General features: G+C 42.7%; 1 protein-coding gene across 4 annotated transcripts in view; it reads right to left on the bottom strand.

The window, feature by feature from the left end:
• col12a1a (collagen, type XII, alpha 1a) overlaps nt 1-16,740 on the bottom strand; it is a 64,756-nt gene that overhangs the window by 15,178 nt on the left and 32,838 nt on the right. For all 4 annotated transcript variants that reach the window (XM_037746416.1, XM_037746414.1, XM_037746415.1 and 1 more), the window contains 20 exons: nt 14,253-14,382; nt 13,970-14,109; nt 13,729-13,858; nt 11,741-11,883; nt 9,020-9,149; nt 8,688-8,830; nt 8,383-8,512; nt 7,663-7,782; nt 7,395-7,541; nt 7,151-7,267; nt 6,900-7,052; nt 6,662-6,736; nt 6,434-6,573; nt 6,182-6,305; nt 5,932-6,075; nt 5,518-5,682; nt 5,231-5,269; nt 4,098-4,236; nt 3,242-3,384; nt 2,674-2,783 (listed from right to left, as the gene is read on the bottom strand). In XM_037746416.1, coding sequence (XP_037602344.1) covers nt 2,674-2,783; nt 3,242-3,384; nt 4,098-4,236; nt 5,231-5,269; nt 5,518-5,682; nt 5,932-6,075; nt 6,182-6,305; nt 6,434-6,573; nt 6,662-6,736; nt 6,900-7,052; nt 7,151-7,267; nt 7,395-7,541; nt 7,663-7,782; nt 8,383-8,512; nt 8,688-8,830; nt 9,020-9,149; nt 11,741-11,883; nt 13,729-13,858; nt 13,970-14,109; nt 14,253-14,382 — 2,562 coding nt within the window. The remainder of the gene's footprint in view (nt 1-2,673; nt 2,784-3,241; nt 3,385-4,097; nt 4,237-5,230; nt 5,270-5,517; nt 5,683-5,931; nt 6,076-6,181; nt 6,306-6,433; nt 6,574-6,661; nt 6,737-6,899; nt 7,053-7,150; nt 7,268-7,394; nt 7,542-7,662; nt 7,783-8,382; nt 8,513-8,687; nt 8,831-9,019; nt 9,150-11,740; nt 11,884-13,728; nt 13,859-13,969; nt 14,110-14,252; nt 14,383-16,740) is intronic.

Here is a 16,740-nt window from a genome sequence, read left to right as displayed (position 1 = left end):
CAAGGTTGGTATGAAAATATACTGCCCCTCATTGTTCTAGTCTCTACACCCTACTGTGGTGGAACATAACAGAGGATGTTTTATATCTGCCGCTGCTTGAGTTGGACTAAAAGGCATTTGATGTCTCTTTCTACCTCTTGCTGTGGCCTCGAGAGACTTCATTCTACATACAAATGCTGTTTATCACAGTCACAGTAAGCTTGGCATGTGGGCCCCTAATGTAGTGGTTAGACCACTGAAAAGAAACAGGGAGTTTGCAAAACAATAACACCATTGTGGGTGGATATTTCAAGTGAGATGAGAGGTTCTGACAGATTGTTTGAAGAGTAGATGATGTTAATGCATCTTTCTAATGAGCGCTCCCCGATGGGAGTTCAATCATAATTTCCTTCATGAAAGACAGGGCCGCTGGTGGCACGGATTCGTTTCCGAGTCAGGAAAAAGTATCATTAGGGACAGTTGGAAACATCTGGATTCAAACTTTTAATCCACTGCTTACAATGCGTGTTATTATTGCTTCCACGGCTACTAAGTGACCATAATCCATTTCTACAGTATCATACCCTCTATTGTTAGAGCTTCAGCAAAAAGTTTAAAGAGGCACTCCACCAATTTTACACATTAAGGTCTGTGCACTCTGTGACCTGATGATGTCATCAGGGTTATCTTGGACTGGGATTGAGACTTCATATTTATACTGTAGCAGAAAGCTTGTGTTACAAACTGCGTTGTGGAGTTTGAAAGATGTGGGTGTTTACCAGGCAAGGGACGACTAATAGAGAGCTACCAGGATGACGTATTTTTGTAGGCCAACCAGGAAGTTAGCATCGCCCTGAGTTCCCTCGACAAAAAAACAACGGGATTTTTCCTTCGGGTTTTGGATTATTGCAGAAAATAAGCTCTGTTGCAAACAAACATTTAAGATAGTTACGCGTTTTGCTCAGCAAGATAATCCTCACAAATGAATACCACTTTTATGATTTTTGAAACGTGAATGTAACCGCCAGAAGTAAAAAGCTAACGTGAGGCTATAAACAAACTACACCACGGTCGCATGAGCGCGAGTGTACACGACAAGGCTGCAAAGGTGTGATGACGTTTAGTAGTCTCTTTTAGCCACTTGTTAGCAACCGCCTTTTTTAAGACATAAAAGCTTCAAAACTCACGAGTGGGATATTTACTGATGTATTTTATATCGTAGAACAAAACGTTAAAATGTCTTCATCTTGTGTTAACCACAGACCTTATTTCAGGCATCTAACTATAAACCCATTCAAAAACCCCACTGACTTCCAGACGAAGGAACCGTAAGTGCTAAAATGCTAACTCATTTCCGTGTTTAAGACACATTCCTGTAGCACTCAATGATGAAAGATGCTATTGAGTTGCATTATGGGAAATGTAGGATCCAGCACTTTTGGAGGCTGACCCATACTGGAAACTAAAAGTCAGGATATCTTGGGCCTCAGTTGCATCGATTTTGGAAATTCTTTTTTTAATGTCTCCCAACTTCCTGCATACTAAATCTCTGGAGAACATATTTAAAGGTGCTCTATATCCAGAGGCATTAAAATAGCATCAAACTACTATTTGCTATGTAAAAATATAGTGGAGTAATGTCTACCTGAGCAGAGAATGAAGTTGCTCTCCCTCTGTGTGGGTTGTAGGGCTTCTCCTTATTTTGTTGACATAGCTGGCGTCGGGTGTGCATGCTTTTAGCGAATGTTCGTGCATGTGAGCGTGCCCCTATGGCTAGCTCATGGTCGCCGCTCTGCACCACGCTCATATGGTGGTCACAGCTGATAACACCGTCCCGACTGATGGTGTCATTGCAGAAGCATAGCACCCACCCTCCGGTTCCCCCCCAGGTTAACACTGTTAGCTATGTCAGCAGTGTTGGCGTTGTTTTCACAGTTAGCTACGAGCCGCCGCAGGCAGAAGCACGAAAAATGCTCCCAATCTCGCATTTAGCACCTTTAAAGAAATACCATAAAGTCTGCTTATTTAGTGAAAAATATGCAGACTTTAGGAACTATTCTTGAAATGCTTTGTGCCATTTTTTAACCCAACTCAAGCTGAACCCAAATTAATTTGATCCAGTTCCCTGACTTGTGCTTCAGTCAGGATCAGACTGCTTTGGAATTCACTTAACAAGTACCAGTATAGTCCCAGTCTCGATGCGGTCAGCCCTCCATGGTTAACTGTAACAGTTTGCACATTATGCTGCATCACAGAAGTATTAGAAATTCCCTCCGATCTCTCTTTAAATTCATTTATAGCCTCCACCACTCATTCATCAGATTAACTGCCCATGGTCTTAAAGAAACAAAGCTTAATGTCAAATCATAAAAAGGCCTAAAAAGACCACTCTGACAGTGGACCGACACTCTAAGATGGATAGCAGGGAACTTTTGACAGCTAACACAGCGTTGGCAGTTTGTCAGATCTTCACATTAAAAGGTAATTCAGCCAACTTAAATGAAGCATAAATATGTGAGAGGAATTGAAAAGAATGAAAACCATATTCTGTATGTAAAAGGATCCGAAAAGGATAATCAGCCCACAGGTGACCACAAAAGATTCTCAGTCTGCCCTATTAGAGCCAAACTTTAATAATATCACTATGTGGCGAGCACAGCACTCCTCTCTTTAAGAATCATGCATTGTGTTTACCTTGTGGAAGCTGCCATGGAAAAGCCGCTTCACTTGCTCCTCATTAAACGTGGCTCTCTGGATCTCTCCTCGGGTGTCCTTGTTGTAGAACGTGATTGTTTTGCTGGAAGCTGAAGAGAGAAGAGCCTTTGATGAATCCCTGACGGTGCGCTACGACGCGGTGGCACGCAAAGCACAGACAGGACTACAGAGAACACATGGCTGAAGAGAGCAGAGAGGGATGAAGGGAAGGCTAGGAGGGATTAGGTCCATGCCCATAATTATTTGAAAGTATTTCCCACGTGTGCAAGCGCACATTTGTAAAAGATACTCATATAAAAATGAAGGCTTTCTATTAGAGAATAAAAAAGTCGAGCCAAATCCAAAATCGGAATGTGCTCAATATGCTTCCACCGCCTTATTGACTGCCTATCATATCTGATAAAGGTTAACTTTGGCTGTCTGTGAATGAGGTAAGAGAGAGAAAGAAAGCAGCTTAGGTTGTTAATAAAGAGTGTACAGCTGTGTCTATGTTGGGTCAGGTAGCTTTCCCCTCCAGCTGAGGGCCACAACAGGATGGGAGGCTTACGGTTGACGGTGACCCCGACCTCGGGGTTGTTGTTTTTGTCTGCAATCTGCCAGATATCGAAAGGTTCGGAGCCTGTGTCGGGCAGCAGGCGGAAGAGCATAATGATGGTGTAGGCTGGGGGAAGACCCTCCGGATGGATCTCCCTGTGAGCGTAAAAAAACATACATCGTGATGAGTCAGAGCTGTGCCTTCATCGCACGAGCAGTCAGGATATCGCATGTTAGAAATGAATAACAAGACCATTACATCTCGATACAATGACACAGCATCCAGTCTGTCACACCGGCTGCAGAACCTGTAAATGATTGCCAGTTTTCCCCCTGAAATTGCCCACATATTGAAAGTATTTTCTGTCCCCTGCTCTTTCGCTGAAAGTGTTTCCATTTGTGAGCATTATGGCGACAGCTGCTCCCAGCCACACAAAGTACGCATCATTATAAACATATTAACAAAATATGCTGAAGCGGTTTGGCAGTTCAGCAATTGCCTAACACCGCTTAAATGAGGCCCAATAAAGAGACAAAGCTCTTGACCCAGCTGTGATTTGTTTGCTCCCAGTATGACATAGGTGGGAGGAGGGCCTGGTCCAGGAACTTTAATTTATCTACAACCAGGATTTTGTGTTCCTGCTGCTCGCACCTCATATTCCACAAGCTGCAACAACATATAGGGCTCATTGCCAAGGGGCACTGGGGAAACACCTACACTACAGAGGCATCATTATGAATAACGACTGTGGGCTGGGCAGGATTATAGTTCACAGGAGATAAGGCCAATAGGCTGGGAATTTGTACATACTGAGGCTCACACTTCCTCTTTTTGACACACACAAGTACTATTTAGTCGCAGCTCTTACTTGGTGGGCTGGTTTACGAAGGAATCCTTGTGCATCCTGTAGGCGATGTAGCTGTTGAAGGAGCCCGGCTCCATGGACACGCCGTTCATGCCGGCGAAGGTTCGGTCTGTGATGTTGAAAGCCTCCAGCATCCTGAACCCTGGAAGGGGTAAAAAAAAAAAAAAAACAGGAGACGGGTTGAGAGGATGGAAATAGAAATAGCATCTTATAGCGCAGCATAATAGCGAATGTCAACATGTGGTAACACTTTATAATAACCATAATTTATGAATGGTAAATTGAAAGTTAATAGTTAGTTTACTGTTAATAAACATTGAAATGATATTTAATCATGTTTACTAATCATTAGTAATGCTATAATTTCTGTTATTTTATCATTAGTTTGTGTAATATGAAATAATTACTTTGTAAATTATATATTGTATCATAGCTGATAAGAGATGATAACAATTACATTCTGATTACATGATTAACTATTATCTATTAACAGTTTGTTGTTGCACACATTATAATATTTGATATACTATTTTGAGTATTTGTTAATGATTACCAAATGATTTATAAACCTTTAAGGAATCGTTTCTAAAACATATATAAACATTATATGGATAGATGGGCCAGAAACCAATTATCAACCATTGACAAAGTATTCATTATCTATCTAAATATTGTTTATAGACATTTTACAAAGTATTTATTCACCATTTAACAATGCATTATAATCATCAGTCTCAACTTTAGGATAGCCATTCAAATAATGTTTATAGACGGTTTACAAAACCAATTATTAACCCTTAACAAAGTGTTACAAATATCTATCTATGTAATGTTTATAGATGTTTTACAAACAATTTCTTAAAGGTTTACAAATCATTTCGTAATCCTTAACAAATACTTATAATATCTTATATAAAATGTTATAATATATGCAACAATAAACTGTTAAATAACATAAATTACTAATAATTATATTGTTAATTATAATGTCATGGTTTGTTAACAGAAAAATAACTATTATTTTTTTTGATTAACTCTCAATTCACCATTTAGAGATGATAGTTATTATATATATTTATATATAAGTGTTACCCAACATGCTCTGAGGTCAGTTAATGTGTAAGGTGTATGCTTACCAGGTGTTGTGAACCCATTGATGTAGATCAGAGGACAAGCTGAAACAGGACAAAAAGTTGTAGAGGGTTGGAAAAACAGAATCAGGCGTAAAGTGATTCATGTCTGTTTGTACATGTTCTGGCAGTAGATCAGTTGAAAGCTGCAGCAGTGACTGAGCTTCCTGTTACCTCTGCAGGTGCACTAATCTACTACAATAGAAGTTACAAAATCAAAAGAACCCTATTAGGGTGCAGAAATACTAAACAATAATTGTGTTTTCTTTGTGATATATTCACGTGTGCCTTACTGGAAGTGGCCGTTTCACAGATGAAGGTGATCAGGTTGTCTTGGATCTTGGCGAAAGCGTCGTAGTCGTCCACCACAAACACATGTCTCTCGCTGGGCTTGCTGCCGATTTGTCTCAACTCCGACATGTCCACATCGGCCACTCCGACCACAAACACACTGTAGCCTAACAAAAAACACACACACAAAACAAAGACCATTGTTAAGCTTCCAATAACCACAAGCAGTTTTATCACTGCGGGGATTATTACAAGAGTTTATTAAATCAGCCATAAAACTGTGACTCTGGTGAAGGAAATCAAAGTTTGGAAGCAAACGGGTATATGGAAAAATAGCTCTATTACATACAGTTTAGACGGTAGATACAAGGCACACCAAAAACACACATGGCAATGATTAATAGTTCCACACATACCAGAATGCTGCAGTTTTTCTGCACTCTTCTTGACTTCATCCTGGGAGCGTCCATCTGTGACCACCACCAGCACCTTGGGGACGTTCCTCCTCATGCCACTGTCCGAGGTGAACACCTTCTCGTAGACGTGCTTCAGAGCAACGCCTGGGTGAAGGAGGAGGAAGAGGATGAGAAGACGGAGAACATCAAATCTGAAGAATTCATCTACTTTAGAACAATGTATTTGCCAAGATGCCACTCAGTTGTGTACCTGTCTTGGTGTTGCCTCCTCTGTAGCGCACAGTCTGCAGAGCTGATATCACTATGCCCTTGTCGTGGTAGGTGTTCAGCTTGAACTCAGTCTTGGCGTCATCGCTGTATTGCACAAATGAAACCTGTTCAAAGAGAACAAAAATGATTAAGAGAGTGAAAACGACTGATAATAAAACACATACGTAGCGAAGACGTCTTTCAAAACATCGCATGCACAGAGAAGTAAACATTAAAGAAGGTTTATGCGAACCTGCATGCCGGTAGGGCTGATGACCTCGAAGGCTCCGGTCATGCTCTTGACGAACTGGATGACCTTGATGAAGCTCTCGTCTCCGATACTCCAGGAACCATCAATGAGGAAGACCACATCTGCCTTGGCACCTCTGCACACTGTAGCGCAGGTACAACGGTTGTTAATGTGAAGCATAATCTCAGCTAACTCATATTATTTCAGCACACAGATGCAAGCTCTCCTCACCATCTAGTGCAGGAGGGACTGTTACTGGAGCAGGGGGGCTGGGAGGCTCGGTAGGTACCTCTGTGGGTTTGACCACTGCAGGACAAAACAGAAACAACATTTAAAGTGACACTGTGGCTGGTGAGGACATATTTGTGATAACGCAAAATAAATCGGAGGTTCCAGTAGCTTTTGCCGATCACGTGTGTGAGAGCACTCTCCTCTCATACATTAGCATTAAACTGGCATGTTAACTTACATGTCCTCTCCTTTACTTTGACTCCGGGTCCCTCCAGGTTGGGGGTCTGGACGAACACTGTGGCGTCGTAGAGAGAGTCGGGGGTCAAGCCGTCAAAGCAGTAACTGCTCTCCGAGCCTCTGACGGTGATCTCCTGAGCTCCTCTATTGGAGGCTAGAGAAAAAAGACAATCCAAATTCAAATTGCAGTTTTCTAACAGATATCAAAGTCTACATGAACGAGGCGTTTATAGTGTTGAGTAAAGAACTTACGATCAGTAGGGTTGAGTTTGAGTCTGTAGGAGGTGGCCGCTCTGTGAGCGGTCCATCGGATGCAGTAGGACTCGTAGGCGACGTTGTAGGTGGTCAGGTCTGTCACGTTCAGGTACACTAAAGGGAAGCAGTACATATTCTTTCACAACAAGGGTAAAGGATTGGCAGTCCAAACTAGAATCATCCATTAAATGTTTGTGCAGATAAACCTGTCAAGGAATAAATAATTGCATTATGAGCTTACATGTGGTGCCTTGTCCAATGAGAGGCGCACTGAGGCCGCTTTCGTACTCTGCCAGCACCTTCAGGTCATAGGTGGTTCCAGGTTTCAGGTTATGCAGTTGGTGGGTGGTCACGTCTCCGACAGACACTTCAAAGGACTCATCGGAGCCTGAAGGAGACATAAAAAAAAAAGTCTCCATATGTGTTTGTATTAAAAAGAAAGTCCTTTGAAGTATACTATTGAAACACATATCTCCTCCCGTTTTATCCCCATAGCAACAGGTCCTTACCCTCCGGCTGGTAGATCAGCTTGTATCCGTTGACCCTGGAGGGGGCGGCGTCCCACGACACCCTGAAGCGGGTGTACCATTCATCAGAAACTCGAAGGTTCCTGGGGCCGAGCATACCCACTGTGGGAAACAAGACAGGGCGACACAGTCAACAAAGGTTTCTTTTCATTGCAACGGGATGGAATTCCAATTCTGTGTTGTCAGCAGGGTAACTACTGTATTATAGCTTATTACTGCTCATAATGACTTTTGAATTATGGCCGACATATCTCAACGTGTGATCGAAGGGATGATAAATTCAACCACATCAGAGAAATTGCAACAACATTAAGACGCCTCAAGGAGCGGAGCGGCATTACGGTTTGTAATAGGGCTTCTTTTGTTTGAAGAGCAAAATTAGGCAAGACACTGGCCAGCAGCACTGGAAGCATGAGATCTCCCTCACGGGAGCACTGCCAGTTCATAATTCTCTGGCTCTTGCTGCGTTTGGCCTTCACGCAAAGTCAAGAATTTCACTTATTCCACTTTTGCGACAGTGATTCAGGATCCTAATCAATGGATCAGTCTATTCAGATTTTCTGCTGTGGATTCCTCACTCTGGTGTGTGCATTACTGCACGAGATCCTTAATACGTGTCTGTCAATGTGCTCAGTTTCACGTCCTTGAATGATCTCGGCATCAGTTGAAACGCTCAGATTACACAGATTAAATAGTTCATACCTGTGCGTCCGTCTCCTTCCAGCTGTCCTCCGGCTCCGTCAGCATACATGGCGGTCACTTTGATATTATAAGGAGTGTCTGGATCCAGGTTCTGCAGGATCACATTGTTTCTGTTTCCTGGCACTACGGTCTATAAAATATATCACATAAAGAAAAGGGAAAATAAAAGAACAAATCAAGAGCATATTAGGGATGCATTTGTATTGATATTGCAGATCAATGAGAGTTGGTTTATCACTTAGGACTATTTTTGTTTTTTATTAAACGATACATGCAAGCAACAGTGGAATTATAAACATGCTTACAAATTCCTCGATGGGGTCTCCTGTGGTCTGGGCGTAGGTGATGCGGTATTGCGTGACAGGACCTTCGGCGTGTTCCCAGCTCACAGAGAGAGTGCTAGTGGTGGGGTCGTATACACGTATGTTCCTTGGGCCACTGCGGGGCACTGAGCGAGGGAAAAAAAGTGTTTGTTTGTTTGTACATTCCAAACATCTCTATAGGTGTCGTCTTTTTGTGTACTATAAAATTAAGCTAATTTTTGAGCTCTAGATCTGCACTTGCGTGATACATAGGGTCTTTAGATTGTTTTTCCTACTCAAGGATGGCATGTAGACACACTGGCCCAGGTTCTTACTTGTCTTTCCTAAGTCACTGATAGTGGGTCCTTCGCCGTCGCTGTACAGGGCAACCACTCCGACATTGTAATCGGTGTCTGGGAGCAGCTGCTCCAGGAGGGCCTCGGTGGTGGTGCCTGGTACCACAATCTGCATGGAGACACCGAGCACGTCAGGAATAGACACTTTGAAAGAGTTTCCGTGCAGCATGTGTAGACTTAAAGAGGACCTATTGTGCTTATTTTCAGGTCCATACTTGTATTTTGGGTTTCTACTAGAACGTGTTTACATGCTTTAATGTTCAAAAAACGCTTTATTTTTTTCATACTGGCTGTGCTGCAGCACCTCTTTTCACCCTCTGTCTGAAACGCTCTGTATGAGCTCCTTCGGCCCACTCTGTTGTGATTGGTCAACCGAACCAAACTCTTTGGACTCCGCTCCAGCTCTGCTCTAACTAGCTTTATTTGAGGGTGTGCCAAACTAGCTGCTAGGCAGGTATTATGCAAAAGTGTTACATGGTGACATCACCACTTTACGGAAGAAAATGCAGGACTTCAAGCTAGGTGTTTCAGGGCAGTTCAGGAGCAGTGTTTCTGTGGGGGGGGGGGAGTAACTCCCTTTGGTGTTGACTTTGGGCTTTGTAACTTTGCGGAACTTTTACATGCACAAATAACTATATAACCCACTAAAGGAAAGGGAAAAAGCACAAACGCACAATAGGTCCTCTTTAAGTCCTAAACTGATCAGTAAAATCAGATAAAGATAATAGCAAATGTGAGCAATTGTGTAGGGGTGCACACACATGATACAGATTTCCTGCCCAACACAAATAAAGACCTTTCCCCTCTCCTGACAGCTGCTTGTGTTGTACACTCCCTCCGACAACTCCCTTTTACTCAACAGCACCTTGCTGTCAGCACTCAGTGAAAGGAAGAGCCAAATAACCCTTTGATGGTTAATCCCGTCTGACAGCGACGACAGCTGATTACATAGGAGGCACCTCCTCCTCACTGTCTCTGTCTGTGAGTTAGTTAGTTGGACAGAGTAAGGTTCTCGAAGGCTGGTGTTGGTGTGTGAGGAAGGGGGAGGGATGAACGCTTGTGTTGGTGCTTACGATGCAAATGGAGAAAAGTGTGTGGTGAAGGGGGTTGTGTGAGAAAGAGTACACACCGTGTGAGTGTTAGACCAGCAAATGGGTGGGTGAAACAGCTGACTATCGTTTCATGGCACATGTAAATGCAACAATGTCCTGTTGTCTACAGACAGCTCTCATCTGTCCTGGTCATCAATTTACTGAAACGCTTGGGATTGTCAGCAAAAAAATAACATCAAAAGCTCAAACTACAAGTTTCCAGCTGGTGGGAAATTTGATGGTGGCGGCAACGGCTGAAAAAAGGCCACATTGCCGCACAACACTGGCTCCAGCCACGGAAAAGGAGAGAGAGCTTGCCATAAATGTGCACCTCTCTATCAATAAACTGGGAATATGCCTCCGCTCTTCAAAGACCGTGTCATTAAGAGTCGAAGAAACCATTCTTAATGGTGCAATCTTTCTGGCAGATGCCGGAGAGAGCTAATGATACCGTGTCAAAGCAACACTTGCGGATTCTTTGAGCAACCTCAGAACTCCTGGAGAGGTGGACACACGGGTGCCAGATGCCACGTATCGTGTCAAGAATTGGAGTTGCGATTTAATGAACGCAGCCTCGGTTAAAAACTTTAGCGGTGCTTAAAAGAAAAGAATTCAGCTGGCGGTAAATGCACCCAAACACACTCATTTGGTGAACAGACTAATGGATGTTTAGTTCCTGATCACATATGGTAAACTGCGAATGCCAGGCAAACATTTTAATTGGTTGCTGCTTGGGCAACATGTGCTCACAGTCACACCTCCACTCGGATTCTCTTCTTTCTTGATAATCCCTCAGTGTTTGTGAGTGTATAATGTATGATTTAAAGGATAACTTCGGTATTTTTCTACCTGGACCCTATTTTCCCATGTTTTTGTGTGTAACTAATGGGGACACTTTTTGAAATTGGTCCAGTATAGAGACGACAGCCGCTAAACAAGCTGTAATGTAATCATTAAGGGTAACCTGGCACCGTCAGTTTATGTCCACTAAAAATGCTTATTTTTGCCACTGACAGGCTCAGATTGTTATTATAATCGTCTGACAACATTATGGAAAGAACCCTACAGAGAAATTAAACAATTTTTTTAACCTTTCGCTTGAGCTGGTCTGTTTGCTATTGTGTGTATCACTCAGAGAAGCCTCATTGTGAAATAACGCGTCGCATCGACTTAGTTTTAATCATCTAAATATTTAGCTATGACACTGAAAATCTTAAGAAAAATGTTTAATTTCTCTACAGGGTCCTTTCCATAATGTTGTCAGACTCTTATAATAATCTGAGCCTGTCAGTGGCAAAACTGACGGTACTAGATTGCCCCAAATTATTATATTACAGCCCGTTTAACGGCTGCAGCGTACTCCCTAAACACTGGACCAATTTCAAAAAATGTTCAACACAAAAACATGGGAAGATAGGGTCCAAGTTGAAGAATACCGTTGTTATCCTTTAAGGGCATTAACAATAAGATGGTATTAGATGGGCTGTGATAAGACAATAAAAAAAGTAGTTGTAGTTATTGGTGCCATTGTGCAACAATGTAAATGTTCTTTCTGTTAATGCATAGGTGCTATACCACACTTCTTCCCACACAGCGGATGGAAACTCACCGACTCAGAGGGACTGGCGCCAGTCAGAGGAGCGTAGACCACCCGGTACTGCTGGACTGGGCCCGTGGCGGCCTCCCAGCGAACGTTCAGAGTGTTGGTACTGGGGTTGAAAACCCGGATGTTCCTGGCGGGGCTGCGCTCCACTGCCGAGCCAGGAATGTTGGGTGGCACGATGGTGGTTAGAGGTAAAGACAGAGAAGTGGAAGGTTGGGGTGAGGAGGATCAGGGTAAGGTATAGAGCCAAAACAGGGTACAAAGTGGAAAGAAGATAGATGAGGGGAAGGTTAGACAAAGAGGAAGGAGTGGCGACAGGGTGAGGTTAAAGGCCAAGTGGTTTGTAACGATTAGGAAGATAGATCGACAGAGGGGATGAGATAAGGCAGAGGAGACAAAAACAGATTGTTTAGGTCAGGTACTCATAAGAGGGGAATGGACAGAGGTCAGTAAATTAGAGGCTAAAACCACCAATTACACAAGAACAACACCCATACAATTGCTACACAAATGCATGTTCCTATTTGTATTTGTGTTTTAGCATTGTCAAGTTTGACCTTATGTAGTTTCACTGGGGTTATTTACAAGTTTTAAATGAGTCTCCTAACTATTGATACTGTCATTCAGCCTCATTTAACACCACATGGTCTGGACTAGTTTTTGTGGACAGCCAGAAGAGTCCAATGATGAGAACATTTCAATGAAATGGGAACAACACCGGCCAGCGACCAACGGAGACTAGTTTAAGACATTATTTAACAATACTGCTATCAACAGGATGCTTCCTGTCCGTCCCCTGAAGGTTAATTAACGAAAAGGATATAAAAGGAGTATATGTGCAGCCCTGTGTGAAGCTTTCCTTCTAAAAAATGTGCCGCTCCCCGTAATAACCCCATAAATGCTTGGGAAAAGCACAGTGGGCAAAACGCAGCGAGCGAGCTTCCGTGCTTTAAAGTTACACAAACCGAAGCCTGTTGTTGCCTCGAAAGCTGCTTTGAATTTGAATTTTAAAGACACAATTAACAGACAGTCGCTTGCATGGTTAGCTCAAATAGTGGGAGCAGATCCTTCCTTAAAGTGCATGACAGGGTTGCAAGGTTAGCGGTAAAAAGGTTGAGTAGCAGTATGATCTGATATACTGTACATACTGTATAAGAGTTTGTTTAACATGTCTAGGAAAAAGCCACAGAACATGAAGGACCATTGCTCCAGGAGGGAAAATGGGGGTAACAGTAGCAGGCATGGAGTATGACCTTAGCCAAGTGGGTTGAGAGCCATAAAACATATAATGCACTCCATTCATTTCTGTTTCTTTTTCCCAAAGGAGAGCCAATTACTCAATATACCCCTTCCCCCCATTCCCTAGCCCCGCCATTATCCTGACCACTACCCCTTCATTCCAACCTATAAATGGACAATATTACGGTAAAGAGAGAGGACACACCATTATAGTTCTGCCAACGGCGAGGAATTCCTTCCGACGCAATCACCCCACAAAATGCTGACTCATTCCCAGCAGAGATTGGTGGTTTTGAAATTGTGGGAGAAACTGGAAAGTATGTGTTCTTCGATGTAGTTCTAACTAAGCTGAGTGAGCTTAATGCTGTCATTTCATGTTACGTTTTATGCTGCGTTTTACATGTGAAGGTGTGAAGTAATTCACCTCTTGAGAAACAATATGGCATTTGATCGGTTTGGCTTGGCTTGTGAAAGTATTTAAAGCAAATCGGTTATAAATGACTGCCTCATTGAAGGTTCCTGACATACAGTAACAAGCAAGCCAGCAGCTAAGGTCAGTAGGTTCATTCTGGTTGGGCATGAATGGATTCCTGAAATCCCACTACTGCCGTCATGCAGTATTTCATTCTCTTCTCAGTCTGTCTGGGCTTTTCTAAACCCTGAAAGCTGTTTCCCAAGGATGTCACTCCTGCTCCTAAACGTCCCTATGTGGATCACCGTTGTAACTCCAATGATTAAATGCATGCAGTGCTTACAGGTTTTGCCATTTTCAGACAAGCGTTGTCCCTCTCCAGCGGAGTAGACCGGAAGCACAGTTACAGTGTAGACAGTATCAGACTTCAAGTTCCTCAGAACGGTGTTGTAGGTGCTGCCTGATACCTGGGCCTAGGAAGAAGAATAACAAGACGTACATCAGGTTGTGTTCTGGCCACTAAAGAGAAGCACATTTCACTAAACGTGGTCTAAATGCTCTAGAACTATTTCACATCTGTTTACCATCTCTTCCTCTCCTCCAGCTGCAGGGACATAGAAGATCCTGTACTGACGCACGTTGCCCTCGGCAGCCTCCCACAGGACGTTCAGGGTGCTGGTAGTGGGGTCGATGACCTGCAGGTTCCTAACGCCGCCCAAAGGCTCTGGGGGCGAGATAAAAGTAGGATACAGTTGAACTGTCATACCCAAACAGTGTGTGTTAGCTCTAATGCTCTGAGAGAATTTGCACAACTACAACTGTTATCACTTGTCATTTGGGAGCACCCAAAGGGGGAGCACAACTCACTGGTCTTTCCAGGGCCGTTCAGCTCCCTGCTGACTCCTTTGGCGTAGACCGCCACCACGGTGATGGAGTATTCGGTGTCAGGGGTCAGCTTGGGAAGCAGGACAGTAGTTTTCTTCCCTCCAATCTGGGTCTAGTTGGGAAAAAGAATATATGTCAGCTTCCTTGGCTTATATCTTGGTAATAGGGCTGTCAAAGTTAACGCAATAATAACGTGTTAACGCAAATTTGTTTTAAACGCCACTAATTTCTTTAATGCATTAACGCAATTGATCTTTTGGAGGTTGTAGCGGGATAGTAAAGATAATTGCATTATATGAAACACAAGGCACCCTTTAGCGATTTTATTTAGCCCTTTATATATGAGACACAACAGGCTTTCCATTAACTGCAATGTAAACCAATCCCCGGCAACGCTCAGAGAAAGGGCAGGCGGGAGGGGAGCTGGATGGGTCCAACAAACACAAGACTTTCATCCAGGAGACCGCTGTTTGTGTCTTGTGCGTCAAGTTTCACTTTCAGGCTACAATCAGCTCTTAGTTTGTGTCCCGTGTTCACAACGTTCAGTTTAATTTTCACTTTACCAATGTAGTAGTTTTACACCCCACCATGTAGTTTTTTCCTAAACCTAACTGAGTTAGGTTGTTGCCTAAACTTAAAGTAATGCCAAGGAGTGTGACAAATCGGCAGTATGTGACAAGTTGGGATGAAAACGTGTTGCTTAAATCAGTCATTCAAGCTGTCAAATGTTTGCAAAGGTCATCATATTGAATGTAGACACTAGTTTCTAGTTCAGGTGTTTACAGTAAAAGCCAACTAGGGTATTCATTCGCTCATTTGCATTTTCGAAAAAAACAAAACATCCTTCTTGCTATAGCTTTTGACAACCTTTAGCAACTCTAGTAAACACTGTGGGAAAAGATATTTGATCTGTTTATCGGACGGGATAAAGAGTTTAACAACTCTCCATGGGTGCCTTAAATTGATGGAAAGAATTCTACCTGAAAACTACAAGACTGTCAACATTTCAGAAGAGGAATGTTTTTAAGTGTTTTTGGACACGATAAATACACAGCCCGCTGGCCAAGGTAAATCTGCGCGCTGATGGATGAAACAGTCGGATGTCTTGTCATAAACAGCCGTGACTGGTGATGAATTTACTACATTAGTTCTGGCTGTGTGTTCGCCTGAGGATTTGTGTATGATGTGCCTGTGCTTTTATGTTAATCCTCTGTGGGTTTCTTTAATCTCTGCGCAGCTCTGTGTCTCAAACCAACAGGCGGAATCTTTTAATAGGAGAAAAAAAGAAAATAAAAGGAAGGAAGTTTTATAATTTGGCACTGCAGGTTGTTTTCTTGTACACAAGTGCAAAAATGTGTGTCAGACATTTCCGAAAACAGACGAACGAATACAAAACTCACTTGTTGAAACCCTGACAGTGAACCAAGACGACTTGGATGATGCTCGCTTGTTAGCTTCCAGTTTTCCATCAACCTCTCAGTGTGATATCACCCAGGCAATCAGCGCAACTAAATTACATCGAGTACTAAAAGAGGAAAACATTCCACCTTGTGTTAAAAGGGAAACTAATAGTCAGTCGTAACACCAGCTGAGCTGAAGCTGAATTTTGCACAAGGGTAAATTATAAGGGAAGAAAATGAGTTTAAACCTTGTGCTGCCCTCTCCAGTATGGCACATGTTGGATGTCATCTGGACCTTATTAAAATAGGTGAAAGAATAGCTAACTTTGTGAGCGCAGCAACTTTGTGCAGCACTTAAAACACTATCTACTCTATAATATATGACACCGTGGCACAGTACTCTCTCAATACACAAACAACTTGCAGATAGCTTAATATCACACACTCCAAGTGAACCATCAAAGTTTAATCTCTGAAGTATCTGTACACTGTCTCCTCGTAGAGCTGTTTAATTGTCAGCCCTCAAAATATGTCGTGAAGTTTTTACGACATCTAGATTTGATCCCTCTTAAGGGATCAAATTTGAACTTCTCACAACCCCATAAATGCCAAGCGGTGAGGATGAAATGTATTTTTAACCAAAGTTGTTTGGGACAAGTACCATTGATTTAAGGGGTGTTTTCGCAGCTTATCAGTGTGCCTATCAGTCTGTAGTCTTGTGTAAGGGGCGTGTGCATAAGGACCATTTAGCAAGCTTGCTTTTAAGTCTTGCTTGTGGAAGCAGTGAGAAATGTCTGACAGCAAATTGAAACAAAATATTTGTCCAAAAAGACAGCCAAAAAATGCATGACCAGTGGGAGACAGCCTGCGGTGTCGGGAAACATTGAGAAAATCTACTTTTGTCAACATTAATGCCGCCACATCCAAACAACAGATTAAGAGCTTGACTTAGAATAAACTAAAATAATGCAATACCAGTGGCAGAGTTTTAGATCGGCACATATATTTCTTGGAGGGAAATAAGCTCTGGAGGAATAAAAACCGATCCGGTGATTGAGTTAAAGCTCAAG

Source organism: Sebastes umbrosus, chromosome 16 (genome assembly GCF_015220745.1).
Source record: "Sebastes umbrosus isolate fSebUmb1 chromosome 16, fSebUmb1.pri, whole genome shotgun sequence".
Taxonomy (NCBI): Eukaryota; Metazoa; Chordata; class Actinopteri; order Perciformes; family Sebastidae; genus Sebastes; species Sebastes umbrosus.
Note: the sequence above shows the minus strand (reverse complement) of the source record. Positions and strands in the feature narration are given on the sequence as shown.